The 18,423-nt window shown below is 35.6% G+C and overlaps 1 protein-coding gene across 19 annotated transcripts in view; it reads right to left on the bottom strand.

Annotated features, from left to right (window-relative positions):
- The window catches only part of TCF12 (transcription factor 12), a 375,367-nt gene that overhangs the window by 215,498 nt on the left and 141,446 nt on the right, over positions 1-18,423 (bottom strand). For 14 of the 19 annotated variants that reach the window (XM_045397269.3, XM_045397270.3, XM_065547340.1 and 11 more), the window contains one exon: positions 14,385-14,458. In XM_045397269.3, coding sequence (XP_045253204.2) covers positions 14,385-14,458 — 74 coding nt within the window. Of the gene's footprint in view, positions 1-5,724; positions 5,787-13,229; positions 13,316-14,384; positions 14,459-18,423 lie in introns of all 19 variants that reach the window. The other 5 variants (XM_073995877.1, XM_073995876.1, XM_073995879.1 and 2 more) reach the window with 2 other exon arrangements.

Genomic DNA, 18,423 nt, shown 5'->3' with positions numbered 1-18,423 from the left:
ATTTGCTAAAGAATACCCTAAAGCAAAATGAAACATATTGATAACTGGAAAATAAAGTGTCAATCACAACTAAGTTTTATTGAGTAACGTGCCAGCACTGTTAACAATATCCATGCCATTCTGTCAGTTAATTTAACCCATATAACTTATATACTGAATAATACTATATTTCCCCCATCTGATAGATGAGACAATAAATGTGTTATTTAAGTTTGTGGTATCTAGTTAACAACAGGTAACTAACACAAAAATTAAAAAGAAGAAAATATTATTAACAATCTTGTCAATAAATTTGAAGAAGTAATACTTCTCAACTAATTCTTTCAGGCCAGGATTAGCATGATAACAAATTCTTACAAAGAAAGTACACACACACGTTTTTTTTTAAACAGCTACAGATCCGCCAGGCATGGTAGCTCACGTCTGCGATCCCAGCACTTTGGGAAGCCGAGGTGGGCAGATCACTTCAGGTCAGGAGTTGGAGACCAGCCTGGCCAACATGGTGAAACACTGTCTCTACTAAAAAAATACACAAATTAGGCAGACATAGTGGCGGGTGCCTGTAATCCCAGCTCCTAGGGAGGCTGAGGCAGGAGAATCACTTGAACCTGGGAGGTGGAGGTTGCAGTGAGCTGAGATCGCGCCCCTGCATTCCAGCCTGGGTGACAGAGCAGGACTCCATCTCAAAAAAAAAAAAAAAAGAAAAAACAAACAAAACTACAGATCGATATTACCTGAATGTAAAAATTCTTAATATTTTAGCAAATTAAATCAAACAATTTAAAAATGGCAATACATACTAACCCAGTACTAGATAGCCCAGGAATGCAGCGTTGCTTTAATATTTTTAAAATATTAATCAATATAACTTCTATAGTGACACACTAAAAAGGAAAAATCATCTGACCATTTCAACAGATGCAGAAAAAATCTTTTAAAAAATTCAACATCAATTTTTCTTAAATACTCTCAACAAATTACATTGACAAAGGAACTTCCTCGATCTAACAAATCACATCAATAAAATCTATAGCAATTATCATGCTTAATGGCAAAACACTGTCTATCCCTAACATTAGGAACAAAGTCCATTCTTAACCACATCTATTCAACATCATACTTGAAGTTATAGCCAATTCCATAAGGAAAAAAAAAATCTGGATTAGAAAGGAAAAAGTTAAATTCTCATTAACTGACAGACAACACATTCTTCAAACAAAATCCTCCAGAACGTCCAAAAAAGCTACCATAACTAGTGAGTTCAGCAAGGTTTCAGGACGCATCGTCAATATACAAAAATCATTGTCTTATATATTAGATATGAGCCAAAAATGCAATTAAAATACTTAGATCAAAAATTATGAAACATTTAGTTAATAGATTAAACAGAAGATGTGCAAGACTTGTTCACTAAAAACTATCTAAAAATACTAACAGAGATCATGTCACTGCACTCCAGCCTGGGCGCCAGAGCAAAGCCTTGCCAAAAAGTTAAAAAAAAAAAAAAAATATATATATATATATATATGGAAAGTAAAGATTTAAATATGGAGATACATCATATGCATGAATTGAAAGCCTCCACACTGTTAAGATCCTCTCCAACTGATCTACAGACTCAATGTAATCCTAATCAAAATCCTACACAGCTTAGTAGAAACTGACATACTGGTTTTAAAATCTCCAATGTATATGCAAACAACATAGAATAGTTCAAACAATTTTGAAACAGAATAACAAGGTGGAAGACTTATACTACCTGATACCAAGATTTATTTTAAAGGTATAGAAATCAAGACAGTTACGGTATTGGTGTGAAGATAAATCAGTAAAACAGAATACAGAGCCCAGATATCGATCCTCACATATATGGTCAACAGACTTTTAACAGAGATAACAAGTTAACTCAATGGGAGGGAAGAAAAATCTTTTCAACAAATGGTGGTGGCAAACTGGACAGCCTTACGAAAAAAAAAATTAACGTTGACCCTGACTTGACATCTTATACAGAAACAAACTCACAAAGGATCATAGATCTAAGTTAAGAGCTAAATGTTTACATTGCCTAACTTGCTATTTCTTGAGACTGCTACTAGCAGTCAAACTACATTTCTTAAGTAATATCGAGGGCATTCTATGATGGAAAAAAATGTAGGAAGAAGTTTATTCTTCTCCTTTCGTAAAGATTTATCATTTACTACCACCTATTAAAAACTAAGAAATCTAATACCACAAAGAGCCCATTTAACTAATACATAAATGTTTTAGACTACGAAGCTCTGTATTTGTACACTGCTTGTTAATATGCCATTAAGGACAGTTTGAGAAATTATGATCTTATTCAAAATTTTTGTTTTACACATTAGAAATCTGATGCCCATCCGAACACAGTGGCTCATGCCTATAATCTCAGCACTTCAGGAGGCCAAGGCAGGAGGATCACTTGAGCTCAGGAATTTGATAACAGTATGGGCAACATAAGTGAGACCCTGTCTCTACAAAAAATTAGCCAGACATGGTGGCACAGGCCTGTAGTCTCAGCTACTTGGGAGACTGAGGCAGAGGATCACTTGAGCCCAGGGGGTCAAGGCTGCAATAGGCCATGATCATGTCACTGTACTCTCTAGCCTGGGCAACAGAGCAAGACCCTGTCTCAAATTTAAAAAAGAAAAAAAGAAAAAAAAAGAAAGGAAGAAACCTCATGTCATATCCAGAAAAAGTGACCCATTTGACCAAGTTCATTTGTCTAATGAGAGAACTCAGGCTTAAATTCTCTGTTCCTTGTGTTACAAAACAGATTATCATTTTCACTTTGTATACAATATGCCCTGGAGGTTTCATAAGCAAATATTCCTTCTATTTCTGGACTTTTACGCTCCCCTAGGCCATCCTTATCACAGCTTTTATCATTCTACTGTACAATAATCTCTGTTTTTCCCATAAGAATGAGGACTCCCTTTATGAAATATAAACTGATGATTTTTGTTTTGCACAACTAATTTCAGTGACAAGAAAACAGTGAAATCTCAGTAAAAGCTTCATGAATGAAAGGAGTTGGAAAAAAAGGATTTCCATGTTAACAACATAAAGATGTGCCTACAGAATTCCAAGAGACTACAAAACTCGAAGTAGGAAAGAAAGATACTGAGGAAAAATAATATAAGGAAGTAAGGCAAAATTAGTGGAAAATCAAGAGTAATATGCAGACAGCAAAAACTCAGAAAAGTCAACTCAATAAGATGCAACAGTATTACCAACATGGAGAAGATATTTGGTTCAGAACAGCTGGCACTTAATTGCTTAATCACAAAATAATTTCCAGACCTAAACACCAGAATATACTCTGCTCCACGCACAAAGCAACAAACTGATTACGATGTAAAATGACATTTAAGTAATTATTTCATTTTATAAGAAGAAGGTTAAAGCATCAGTTCAATATGTTGAAGGGAAACATTTCAAGCTTGTTCTCAGAATAAAAGTGTTTAAGTATATGACAACAAAAATACATGACACAAAAATCTAACAATTATTGATGATACCAATCCTTTGGCCTACATAAGCTAATTTAGGTCTCTTAAATGCCTTAGAGATGCATATCCCTTTAAACAGATTTGAGGAACTGAAACCTCTTCCTTTCCTAGACTGTATTAATCTGCAATCTGTTATAAGAATATAGATTTGCATAAATTTACATTCATAAGAATGTGGGTTGCCCTATTTCTTTTCCCCAATAATCTCCAAATCCCAAGAGGTGCAATACAGAACTTTCCAAAAGTTCAAGTGTGGTGCTACACCTCTCTAATCCCAACTATTCAGGAGGCTAAGGTGGGAGATACACTTGAGCCTGGGAGGTCAAAGCTGCAGTAAGCCATGACTGTGCCACTGCATTTCCAGCCTGGGCGACAGAGCAAGACCCTGTCTCAAACAAACAAACAAATTTCTTGCTGGGTATTTAAAAACTCCAATAGTTGATCATCTTTTCAGGACATACTCCAGGAATTCAAAACAGCTGCCTCTCCAATGACCATCCAAGATTTGAAAAATTCCTAACATCTTTTTTATTTTTTAAATCAAAATGGGCATGAAATTTCTCATGGGAGTGTAAAAAGAAGTACAATGTATAGATTTCCATATGAGCTAAATACTGTATAAAACTTCCTCTATTAATTCTTGCACACTTCCTATGAGAAAAATTTCTTTGGAGATGAGAAATCTGAGGCTCAGAAATTAACTCTCTCGTCCAAGGTAAAATAGAGTGGTAAAAACTAGAAGCAAACATGTCTGATTCATCCTATAGCTCATTTTTTTTTTAATGTATAAAATGTAAATACTGTTTTTATAAGAAGTAAGATGGCAGTACCGTTATCTTAAAACTTCTAGAGACTCTGTCCTTAAAGTCCTGCACAAGTAGAAATAACCGTTCTAGGGTCTCTTATAATTTGGCAAATGCAACATAGTAAAAAGGGACAGTAATTTAGAGACAGCCTGGATAAAGTCCTAAGTATTTAATATCTGGTAAGTTATCTACCTTTTCTTTTTTTTTTTTTTTTTGAGACGGAGTCTCACTCTGTCGCCCAGGCTGGAGTGCAGTGGCCAGATCTCAGCTCACTGCAAGCTCCGCCTCCCGGGTTCCCGCCATTCTCCTGCCTCAGCCTCCCGAGTAGCTGGGACCACAGGCGCCGCCACCTCGCCCGGCTAATTTTTTGTGTTTTTAGTAGAGACGGGGTTTCGCCGTGTTAGCCAGGATGGTCTCGATCTCCTGACCTTGTGATCCGCCCGTCTCGGCCTCCCAAAGTGCTGGGATTACAGGCTTGAGCCACCGCGCCCGGCTATCTACCTTTTCTAAGCTTCAATTCTGTCACCTCTAAAATGGAGAGGATTTTAAAAACGGCTTCTTGGTGAGCTGGTGTGAAGATCAAAGCAGGTAACGTGAAAGTGTGTAAGCTAAATTGTGACAAGTGCTGGTTACGATTTCATTGTTATTAATTTAAAAACCCAAGTGGGTTCAAAAAAACACGTTCAGCCAGAATTTATCCTACTTTTTATTCCCACGAATAAGCAATCTCTAAACTTAGGGAAAAAATATTAAACAGGCTGTCAAGAAAGACCTCAACAATTACAAAAAGGGACATAAAGATTCAAAGATTAATATGCTTTGATTTTTACTTATTAACTTTAAAATCTGAACAATTAGTTAGAAGATTAAAAAAGAAAACTACAGAGATTAGATCAGTCCTGATCAAGATGTTATTTCATGGGCCTACAAAGTTAATTACAGTAAGGTGAGAAATTGACATGAAGGTTATTTCCAAAAAGATCTACAGCAAAGCTTCCCAGTAAGTGTTGTCCCCAGGAAGAAAGGCTAGTCTGAAAAAAACATGAAGCTTTAATTGTCTTAAAATGGAAGCATGGGCAATGTGATCAGTAGGTGCCTTCTTTCACTTTAAATATCTGCTGGCAAGAGATTTAAAGGTGCTTTCATCATCACAACCCAATTTTTTCTTATCCAAAAACATTAACGTTATAATTTATAGGCAGGTGCTGTTTCAAACAACTAAGAGTAAAAACATTTTACTCTTATGGTTTTATTTAAATCTAACTTTAAAACACACCCTTTTTCTTACTCAAAGTTTTCTTCATATCAGAGCATTCAGAAGGAGCAGTTATATAACAAAACAGAGATTAATGGGAACATAGATGCAATATATAGAAAACACTTACTTTAATTCTCTGACCCTTCTGTCTTGCTTTGCTATTTAACTGCTTCATCTTGTGTATTGTACCTGAGATCAAGAGGCATAAAATACTATTTCAAAATTTGTGTGTCCTTTCTAATTACTGTATTTGATCTCCTAGTAGCTATAAAATGTATACTTTTTTCCCTTCAAAAATAACAACAATAGCAAACACACAATTTTGAGAAAATATCTATACTAGAGAAGAAAAAGTAACACTAATCTTTTACCCATCAATGCTGACAAAAGGGACAACTGAGTAAAAGCTATTTTATATTTCTTTATTCACACAACTCGATTTTCCCAGGTATTAATATAAGGAAAACTATTTATCAAAATCAAGCAATCTGGTTTAATACAATCATAGCTAACTTGACAAAGCCTAAATAAAAAACACATCAAGTTTAATTCAGGAGTTATCATTTTGTGGGTGAAGTGAGTCTACATGATTTTATATCTTTCCCAGTCACCTAGTTGTACCAGTTTTGTGTTTTCCCCTTTGTGAAATTTCTTATATAACTTTGCAGTCTGGCTCCTATCCTCCGAATCCAAGTCTTATTTCATTATGAGTGGGTCTATGTACCATCTTTTCAGATCATCCTATTTTTTGCCACTCTTTCACCTTGGATCCATTCTTCATACCACAGTAAGTTAATATTTATAAAACATTTTGTGTATAAAATCTATTTTTAATTGGCTCCCAAAGAATAGATAACATTTTTTTTACAGAAATGTTATCCAGCCTCATCTCATACTATTTTCCCACAAAGTAAGCTGATTTATTATCTACCGAATTTTGTAATGAGACCACTGTACTGTCTCCATCATTCCACATTTCCAGACTTTCTTCCAGCCCTATTCAAATGCTATCTATCCTTTAAGAGTCTACTCAAACACTTCCTCCTCTATTAAGTCTTTCTTGACCATCCAAAGTAATCTCTCCCTCCTCTGGAATCTCATAGTAGCCAATAAAATTATTTTGGTAATTAACTATTTGCTGTCTAATTATAGCGTCTCCACTTCTGTCTTAAAAGAGTTAAAAAGTTTTCTGGTTTTTTTTTTTTTTTTTTTTTTTTTTTTTTTTTTTTTTTTTTTTTTGAGATCAGGTTTCACTCTGCCACCAGGGCTACAGTGTAGTGGTGCAATCTTGGCTCACTGCAACCTCTGCCTCCCCAGCTCTAGAGATTCTCCTGCCTCAAACTCACGAGTAATTGGGACTACAGCCAACACCACAACTGGCTAAATTTTTTCTTTCTTTTTTTTTTTTTTTAAGAGACGGCGTTTCGCCATGTTGCAGAGGCTGGTGTTGAACTCCTGGACTCAAGCGATCCACCTGCCTCAGCTTCCCAAATTGCTGGGATTACAGCTGTGAGCCAGCAACTTTTTTTTTTTCTTCACTACAGCCTCGATCCCTGGGTTCAAGCAATCCTCTCACTTCAGCCTCCTGAGTAGCTGGGACCACAGCTGCACACCACCAGGCCTGGCTATTTTTTTTTCTCTATTTTTTGTAGAGAGGGTGCTCTCATTTTGTTGTCCAGGCCAGTCTCAAACTCTTGGGCTCAAGCAATCCTCCCATTTTAGCCTCCCAATGTGCTGGGTTTACAGGCGTTGAGCTACCATGCCCAGCCTAAAAAGTAACTCTTTAGGCAAATATGACTTATATGTCTAAGCATATTTCCTGAACTATAAGATACACATTTATTCACCTTTAACATTTAAGAAACTGAATGCATTTACAAATCTCAGCATCTTAAAATTGGGGGATCATGGTTAAGTCCAACCTCCCGAAAAGCAGGCCACCTATACTGTTCTTATGCCACTGGGCTCTGCTGGAGGAAGGAAACTACAAGTTGCCTCTGCCCACAGACACACTCTTAAGGCATCTGCTGTCAAATGTAAATGAACTACCCACCAGTTCCTTCTACACCTCCAGGCAGTATCACCCTGCTGAGGTCAGAATGACTTCTGTTTTTTGTATAGATAGCACATTAGAAAAACCAAGGTTCTATTATCCTATTTCTAACTCACTACCTACAAACTATAGAGAGGTTCTTAGCCAAGCTCGTCCACATTAACGAAAAAATACTGAACTCCTGTTAAGAATGGAGAGAGCACTAAACAAAATTAAAGTTCCCTTTAGCCATATCTGGCAGGAATGGTCCAGGATTTGCAAGAGAAATGACATTAATCTCATCCAGATAATCTTATAGGCTGATTTTAGTTTCCATAAAATCTGAAAGCTTATGTTTACTTTCATTGAGTTTTTATTTAATTTTGTTTCCCTTATCCCAAGTCCCCAATCTATGGCTTTGCCTATGAACTTTAGAAGACTGGAGAAATACTTAAATCCTTGCATCCATGTATTTTCATTTTCAACCTAGTTGGGTCTATGAGGTTGCTGTCTGTTTGTGTTTTTGACATCTGTTAAATGACCACTGCTGATGCTTTTTAAATGAACGGAATCCTCTTATCTCTTCATTGCTATAGGTATCAGAAGTCATAGCATATATTAAAACAAAAAGCCTCAGAACATACCTACTATTATCCCTTAATAAAAAAAAAAAATCTCTGATATCATCTTGTGCTGAATCATATACAGCAGCTAAATCAAGTATTTTAAAGCTAAATCATTATCACACACTGGTTTTCCATTTTCTACTAACAGGTATAAGCCCCAAACTTTAGTGAGGTAGTTATTATTAGTACCCATCCCCTTTAAATCAATGAAAAAAAAAAAAAAGATAAAGGTAAAAACAAATAACTTGCCCAGAGTCACAGAGTGAGGAGGTAGAAGTGCCAGAAATAGAACCCAAAACAGCTTGATTTTAATGCTCAAGCTCTTAAATTCTTTGCTATTCTACCCCACAATACACTATACTTGCTAGGTAAACTGTTCTATCATATTATGTCCCATGTCCTCTTTTATCAGCTGCAGACCCTCTTCTCTTTTCACCTTTCTCTTCTGTCTTGTCCCATTCCTTCAGGATATGGCAGAAAATGTATAGTTCTTTGAGTTGGGAAGTACTAAAGTAAAGGGGTTAAAAAGCACTAGCATAAGATTCAGAATATCTGAGTTCTGTCATGCCAGAGGCTGTCATTAACTAGTCACACAGCCTAGTCAAATCTCTACATACAGCACAAATCTACACTTGGTCAAATCTCAAACTTGTCGTTTCAGTTTCCTCATGTATGAAATAAAGAGACAGAATATATATAACCAATGCATCTTTCAGTTTTGAAAATTCCATGATACTGTAAAACACAGACGGAAGAAAGAGCAAAAAGATAAATGACTTTCATTCTGCAAGCCATAATACAGACAGAAGAGAAAACCATGGTGGATATTTAGCAATTTATTTTTTTAAAAAGCACCCAAGCTCTACTCAACTTAATGTAGCTTCTTTTTTAAAAAAATAACTACTATAAGATTATATATAGGCTGAAAAATGTTCATGATTAAAATGCCAACTCTTGATCACTGATGATTCCTATAAATCTAATTCCTATCAGCAGTTTCCTATCAATGAACTCAATTCTACCTTTTAAATTAAGGATTGACCAACTCTGTATCTTAGAAAAGAGCATCAATATACTTCTCTCTCTCCCACTCCTACCCCAGGATGCAAAACTCAATGGTACTTTAATACTCCAGAGCTTGGCATAGGTTGGCTAACACAGTTAAAAAGGCAGAGAAACCAAGATGACCTGGCCTCTTGACATTACCACAAACTCAAATAACTAGACATTCTAGAAACAGAATTTGTACATCAAGAAATATAACTATGAAAATGTACTTCAAATTATTATAAATAATAGTAATAGCAGTTATCACTTATTATATCAATAAATGAAATACTTCACACCTATTATTACATTTCATCTTCACCAAAACCCTACAAAATACGTGTAAAATTATCATAATTTTAGAGACCAGAAAACTAAGACACACAGAAGTAACTTTCCCATGGTCACACAGTACGTTTCCAAATCACTTATTACCATTAATACCACCACCACCTACTTCAAGCTTCATCTTAAATCAACGTTGATTCTTTCCTTCCTCAACCTCCCAGCTTAATTAATCTAGTAAATCTAATGATTGTTCCCCGATTTGATTATATTCAGCAAACATGTATAGAGCACCCATTACGTATAAGGTGTTATACTAGAGAGACTGGTAACTTTTATATCCAAGTTTGGCAGGAAGAGACTGTTGCTTTCCCAAGAAAGAAATGAACAGCTGAAGAAGAAGGGAAATTGATTTTATTTATGTCCTTCATACATTTAAAAGAAATAAAAGTAGTTAAATTAAGCATGACTGAGTTGGCAAATAATTCTCACATATGACACTTAGAATACAGCATATTTGCAAATGTATCCATGTGTTTAAATTCATGTAATTGTTAAATACAGATCTAGTGAATTCTGAGATACATAGGTTTAAGGCCAACACTTATATAGCACTCATCACATATCAGACATTGATCTATGCAATTTCCATATATTGCCTTATTTAATCCTCAACAACCTCATGAAACAGATATCATTATCCCCATTTCACAGATGAATAAACTGAAGTACACTAGATTTAAATAACTTGTCCAGAATCTCACAGGTAGTAAGTGGCAGAGTTATGATTTATACCCAAGCAGTATGATTTCACAGTCTGTGCTCTTAAGCGCAGCCTTCTGAAGACAAAAAAAAAAAAAAAAAAAAATCTGAAACTAGAATAAGTCATTAACACTTTAGTGAACAAGAACCACCACAATATTCTCTGGTCTTTATGCCTAGTACACCAACATTTCTATGTAATAAAGAATAAAAAACAAGGGAGAGAGGGAACAAACTCATTAACTAGATCTCTTGCCCATGTCTAAACTACCTGAGATTTTAATCACTCCTTTCAGTCTCAGGTGCTTTACCTTTATCACCACATTCACAAATTTCTAAAACTGGAAGTGCTATTCACAACATGATTCTATCTATATGTTCACGTGTGTGTCTATGCTCTCTGTACAGGTGGGCAGCAGGTGAAGACTGCAGAAACCAGGACTCTAACAAAAGTCGAGAGGTCTGCAGCTTACAAACCACAAATGTTGTGTTCCTTCCCTCTGGGTGTCTCAAACATGCTGAGACATGCTTAGGAAATGTGAAATCCACATTGCCTAAGAATGCCGACCATGCCTACCATTTCTTCTATAACCACTCTTAGGCACAATGTCTATTTTTATGTCAACCTAGTGAAATCTCTTCACTGAATGGACTGCTGTAGGTACTTCTGATAACCAGAAACTTAACCACCTCTACACTGCAAGGCTACTTTTCAGGTGGATTTGGTAAAAGCAGGGGCAGACACAGACTGCAGCTGTGCTAGAGTGACTTTTCCTAATTCTGAAAGAATGGGTATAAGCCTAACACGGAGATGAGAAGTTTGTGACCACTTAACTACGTGACTCAGGTGGAGCTCATTTATGCACCAAGGCTACTATAGTAGCACGGTATCTTACAATTAAAGTCAGGACCCTGTAAGGCAACTAGCGTACATAGCAAACATTTCCCTTGAAAAGCTATTAAATAAAGAATAAGTTCAATCAACATGACTTTGTGTAGCTACTCCCATACAGTAACATATAATTATACAATATTAATAGAGTTCATTTGCCAAATACGGTTTCATATTATTGTAAAGAAAGTATTGTTTCTCCCTTATAGTTTAGCATGGGAATGGGAGAGGGATAGAATGGCAGCTCAGACAGTTCAATTCATGTAAGTTTAAAGCATGTATATTGTATCTCCAACAAATTACTAATTTTGCAGTATCTAATACCCTTTTTTTGGTCTACTAAGCATTTTTAAATGTCATAAAAAGTATAATAAAAAATTTCCATTTAGTGATGTTACTGAAAATCAAATTATTTTTAAATAATGCAATTTGCTGACAGAAATGTAATAGTTACATAATATGATAAAGTCTAAATAAATTTCATTTACGTGATTTCTACTGAAGTATCTGCAATTTCACTGTTTAAGTTGACAAATTTTTAACAAGTCAAAACTAGTCTTTAGCCAACATTAATATTTATTTTTGAATTTAAGAACCTCAATGTACTTAAATAAGAATTTATGAAATTCAATATACTAAAATAGGAGAATGAAGTACTTTAGTTGAGATTCTTATTAACACAATTATACCCATTTATGCTTATGATTATGAAAAAAATGGTCAAGATGGTGAATGGTGTTAAAAGATGAAACCCCAAAAGCTGATAATTTCCCTATAAAGTAGTACTGAGGGAGGCTTCAAAGACAACCATAAAGTTCTCCTTGGCAAGAAGAGTTAAAGGGAATAACAGCTGGAAATTGGATCCAGATTTCTGTTTGAAAATGATACCAAAAATCTCTTAACTATCTCACCAAACCTTTTAGATTTAGACAATGACTAGGATAGAAGGAGAAAAATTAGTGAAAGAGTGGATTTCAATGGCAACAAAAATAAAGAAGGGTAGCATTAAATCTTCACTCTGTCTGATCTCTCAATAGACAGTTAGAAATACATATGCGGTTCTATGGTTCTATGAAAACTAGCTTACTACATAATCAATTTAACTTTTCACTGTACATAATACATACTAAAAATAAATAAACTAAGTAAAATACAGCATTTCAGTTTAACCTATAAATAGCAAAAAGAAAAGAAAGATTGCTTTGGATTTCATGTCTGAAGGCAAACTTAATTTGAAGATCATAAATTACATAAGTGTTTGGATACATTAGTATGTTTTTTTCTCCTAAAATCCTATGCAGCACTCAAGGGGGGCGGTAGAGGAGTGGGGAACAGTGAAGAAAGCCTGAAAGAGAGATAAATATAAGGCACCCAGCCACCATTTAATACATTCTAAGAAATAACATGTTATTACAAAGTAACTCAAGCCTCTGAAAAAAATAATCCAATATTAATTAGTAGTATTGTGGGTTTCCCACTACATAAAACTCCTACCTTCAAAATCTAAACTGGATCCTATCTCACATGTTCATAATAATACTCAAAGAATCAGAAACGTTTAAGAGTGGAAGGAAATTTGGACATCAGCCAGTTTAAGTAGCCTCAAGACAAAAACAATGCGTCCAAGATTAAATGGCTAAGACAAAAATAATGTGTCCAAGATTAAATGGCTGATTCACAACACAGTTGATAGTAAAATTCAAGTCCTGACATACTCAGCATACGGCTCTTTACACTACAATGTAGCTTTCTCAGCCTCTGATTCCCAAAAGTGAAACACAAAAACCCACCTTTAACAGCCTCTTTATGCATCTTTTTGGATTCCATATGACTATCCCAGTTCTTTCCAAAGGATTTAAGATAAGTTATACATAGGCTACAGCCAAATACAACAGTAAAACCCCGTATTTTAAAAGGCATTTTAACTCAGCATTTTTCAAAGCAAACTTGTGTAATCCATACTGAGACTATGCATTTCAATCACTTACTCAGTTTTCCTCCCATTAAGGCAATTTGCTTCTAGGGTTAACTACCCATAAATCTTAAGCTTGTCTCTTTCTTCTCTTGGTTAATTCTGAGAGAAATGAGAAATTCATTCACTTAAAGTATGGCCTTTTGGAAAAGTCTCTCTCTCTCTTTCTCTTTTCTTTTCTTTCTTTCTTTTTTTTTTTTGAGATGGAGTCTCACTCTGTGGCCCAGGCTTGAGTCCAGGGGCATGATCTTGGCTCACTGCAACTCTGCCTCCCAGGTTCAGTGATACTCCTGCCTCAGCCTCCCAAGTAGCTGGGACTACAGGTGCCCACCCCCACGCCTTGGCTAATTTTTGTACTTTTAGTACAGACGGGGTTTCACCATGTTGGCTAGGCTGGTCTCGAACTTCTGACTTCAAGTGATCCACCTGCCTTAACCTCCCAAAGTGCTGGGATTACAGGCATGAACCACTGTGCCCAGCCTGGAAAAGTCTCTCTTAACCCCGTCAGTTTACCAGAGAAAGTCTGGGAGCAGAGTGCTTAATTTTATTCCAATTCTTTGATCTAATTTTCCATTTCCTGGTCTCATTTTGTAAAGTTTTGGGGTTTTTTCTTTTTGTTTTTTGTTGGAAAGGGCTCTAACCTTGTGACCTTAGTGTGCAGAAAGATGGCTTGGTCCTATTTCCTCTTAATTGTTAACCAAGAAATGTCAACCGTAATGTCTGTTTTGATATGCTTCCAAAAGGCAGGGCTACTGAGTTCCTGATGCAAAGGGCTGATGACTGTTGAAGCAAGGATGAGGGAGAGAGGCTGGAAGCTGGTACGTTGAAAGCCACTGCCATCTCGCAAAGCAAATAAACCAAACATATAGAAAAATGGCTAAATACATATGGAGAGCACTTAGGCATTCCAAGCTCTTTAGTACAGAGTACTGTAGACAGTTCAGGTGTACAAATAACACCAAGAATATTTAACTGTAGGAAATAAAATAAATCTCCAAAGTTTGACAGCTTATAAAAAGAACTAAATGTACCAAAAAGGTACTGGGTATTCTACTATATTTCCATGAAAAGAAATTAATTTTCATTTCTCATAAGAAACAGAGAATATATGAAAGAAATTACTCAGTCTGCCAAATTACAGTTTTAATCAAGGGTTGATCAGCAAACTTACTCTAGATGAATCATAGGAAGGACTTGGTTGACCACTTGTTCCCCAAGATGTTGTACCTCCTCTTTCATCCATACCTAAAAAGAGAAGAGAATAAAAGATATATCTGAAAACATACTTTTGTGGATTTTTTTGGTATGGGACAGCAGAGTACAATTCAGCAAGTGGTATTTGCATTTTCATGGAACAGCTAAGTACCAATCCTTGCCTCAGAAACCTGTAAAATATAAGTTACTTCAAAGTATCTTCATCATTGTTCCATCAATCCTCAAGCAATGCCCTATGTAAATTATAGAAATTCAGAATTAAAATATTTCTTTGCAGACTTTAGGATGGGTCATAGTCTCTCCATCCCGCCCATGCCCTGCACTGCTACTTCTAGAAGTAGATGAACTCCCAAACTTTGTCTGGTTTAGTATTGCCTACATGAAAACATGAATAATTCATTCTTCATAGTTAAGCCCTAGAAAATGAAGCAAGACAATCATTTGATTTAATAAAGTTGGTTTCTTTCTGATCACTGATCAGATATTCTTAACTGATGACATCAAACTGAATCTAACTATATCAACCATATCAAATCAACATTAGTTATATAAAATCAAAATGACACTTTTGTGGTAACAGTTCCATCTCTTCTAAAATAACACACAATTTGATTTCAAATAAACAGTTCCACTCTTATGAAGGTGGCAAAAGAAAATTCACAGTGAGAAATAATGAGTTGCCATAACCAACAAAACAATTCATTGTGCACCCTTAATGCATCTTCGGATACTTGGGTTCCATTATTTTCACCTCCCAATCAGTCCCCAGAAAAAGCTGGAAGACTTGGATATCTCTCAATTCAGTCATTTCTACCTCTTCTGTTTTGAAGACTCCAGTCTTTTTCATCTTCGACTGCTAGCAGAGTACACTTCTCTAACCCCTTCTGAGTTTCATTCTATGATGAAATTCATCAACACAGAAATAGTTGACTTCTTTCTTTCATTCTTTCATGAGAACAGCCTGGATATTACAACGATAACATTCTGCTAAGTTTAGAAATTATCTTTCTTTCAAGATATTCCTGGAAGTCCCTCTGTAATTTCCCTGTAATTTAGGTGAGAATGTGGTATGTAATAAATTAAATGCCACACATTCTCCACTAATTTGCAATGATTACCATGGCTCTTTTATAGTGACAGAATTACCAAATTGAAAGGATGGGTAACAAAAAGCAGGGAAGGGAGATGGGTCAGCTTCCAAAGTAGAATGTACTAATTACTAACTTAGTTATTAGGACCCTATTATTTTTATGAATCTGTACTTCTTGTATCAAATGATTAATGCATATTTTAATAACTTTTTTAAAACAGTTAATACAAAAGATGAGTATCTAGTATAGACAACATTGCAGGCACAATTTCAAGTGAACCAGAGGCTTTGAAAACACAGAGATTATGTGAACAGTGTTTTGTTCATTCCTGTGGAGCTCGTATTAAAGTTCCAAATTTGAGAGATATTCTACGAGTTTGGGGAATGTGGTGTAAAAAACACTGTTACTGGCTGGGAGCAGTGGCTTCCGCCTTAATCCCAACACTTTGGGAAGCTGAGGCGGGCGGATCATGAGGTCAGGAGATCGAGACCATCCTGGCTAACGCGGTGAAACTTCGTCTCTACTAAAAATACAAAAAATTAGCCAGGCGTGGTGGCGGGCGACTATAGTCCCAGCTACTTGAGAGGCTGAGGCAGGAGAATCGCTTGAACCTGGGAGGCGGAGGTTGCAGTGAGCTGAGATTGCACCACTGCACTCCAGCCTGGGCAACAGAGCAAGATTCCATCTCAAAAAACAAAAACAAAAACAACAACAAAAAAAACACTGTTACCATCTCTCCAGTATCATTAGATACCACTGAGCTATCTTCCAAGCATTTTCTTTGCAACCAACACTGTAGAATAGCAGCAAGTATTCCTCTAAGAGTCAATCCAAGAAAAAGGCGACCATAAACCTACAAAATCCACTAATAAATGGAACTGCAAAAAATTTTATGAAAAGTTGCATTTTAAAAAATCACTTTTATTGAACATATAATGGAAAGTGATTTTGATGAATGTTGTCCTAATGAAAATAATCAAACCATAACTTAGTCTTTTTATGACTTTATATTTTCTTATATCAAATGATTAATAAATATGAGGCTTATGTGTATTTTAATTTTTATCTCATTTAGAGGCAGGGTTCTTGTTCTGTCATCCAGGCTGCATTGCAGTGGCACGATGATAGCTCACTGCAACCACAAAATCCTGGGCTCAAGTGATCCTCCCGCCTCAGCTTCCCTAGTGCTAGGACTATAGGAACATGCCACAATGCTCAGCTAATTATTATTATTATTTTTTATTTTGTAGAGACAGAGTCTTACACTATGTTGCCTAGGTTGGTCTTGAACTCCTGGCCTCCAGCAATCCTCCTGTCTTGGCCTCCTAAAGTGCTGGGATCACAGGTGTGAACCACCATGCCCAGTTTTGCATGTATTTTAAATACATTTGTAAAAATATAGAGAGGGAGGAAAAATGGGGGCCAGTTACAAAGAACATCTCAAGCAAAATTTAAGACACACATAAAATTATGTGAAACTATATATTCAATTTTCATCAAGTGACTTCTATAAAACAAAGAAAAAGCAAAGATTAATGAAATAAAATGGTAATTAATTAGGTGATGGAATCACCAGCTAAAGAGTAGTATATACCACTGATATTGGACATGACAAGGGGCTCAAAGAATGCTATAGAATAACAAGAATCTGGCTAGGTTTTAAACTCAAGCTCTGTAGTTTTATTGTTAACATATCCAGACTCTTAGTAAAAGGTCGTGGCTGGTACTGACAAAGGCAAGAGTCATCTTTTAGCATCAATGACTCCTTTCTGCTAAAGACAATGGCTGTACAAACACAGAAATATGACAGGAATAATAAACTTTCCAAAGCTTCAGCCATAAGACCAAGGTAAGCAGAAAAAGGAAATTACACACAGAAGATAAACCACACAGATATTATACAAATTGACCAAAATCTGAAAAAAATACTTATTGACAAGAAAATACACCACAGTTGCAATACAGTGAAGAGGGGTAACATTTTTCCTTTTAAGGTATTTCTGAATTATCATTCCCAGATTATTTTCATCATTCCCATTTCTAGTATATGCATGCCAATTCAACAATTTCAGAGAAGTTAGTTCCTTGACTCATATACTAAAATGGTAGATGTAAGAGAAAGTTCAGCAATAATTAATGATAGAAACACTTTTGAGTCTTATTTGACTTTCTAATAAATTTTTTCCATTTCTATTCAACATGATTAAAAGGGGTGATCAATAATAGAAAGACTTCAATTATCCTTTTCCTTGTTAATCTTTTATGTAAATAATCTCTTAGTACCTGCTTTTCTGAATGGAACCAATTAAGCAAAATGCAATATATTCTGATTCTATGTGCTCCATTTTTAAAAGCATGCTGTTTTAACTTGGTATTTTCCAGTAAGGAACATTAAATTCTAGACCTCATATCTAAAAACAATAGCTTGTGAACTTAACAAAAGCAATCTGCCACCTTCTTTTGTGAAAACATTTAACAAGAAAAGTAACTAAGAGCAATCATAAATTACTATATATACAGGCAGTTCCCTAAAAGACTGAGACCTTAAAGAAGGAATAAAAAGGTGAAATTCAAGTTTTTAAGGTTTCAGAGAATAAGACTCTTAGAGGAACAGGTAAACTTCTTGGCCAAGTCCAACATTTGCCATTACTCCCCTTTATAGGAAGAACACAGATTTAGACTACCTTCTTATGCTCTACTCCCATCTTAGTATTTGACCAAGAGTATTTTCTTTCTAGTGTCAATAAAAAACTATCCCACAGCTTCTCTCCTATTTCTTCCCTTTCATCAAGCCACCAGAGTCCTACAGGCATCTCTAGGTTTTGATCTACTACCAAAAACTCGAAACTGGATTTTTTTTTTTTTTGGTGGGAGGAGATGCTTTTCTATGCCCGAAGCACCTAT

Source organism: Macaca fascicularis, chromosome 7 (genome assembly GCF_037993035.2).
Source record: "Macaca fascicularis isolate 582-1 chromosome 7, T2T-MFA8v1.1".
Classification (NCBI taxonomy): Eukaryota; Metazoa; Chordata; class Mammalia; order Primates; family Cercopithecidae; genus Macaca; species Macaca fascicularis.
This window is presented reverse-complemented; position numbering and strand designations above follow the sequence as displayed.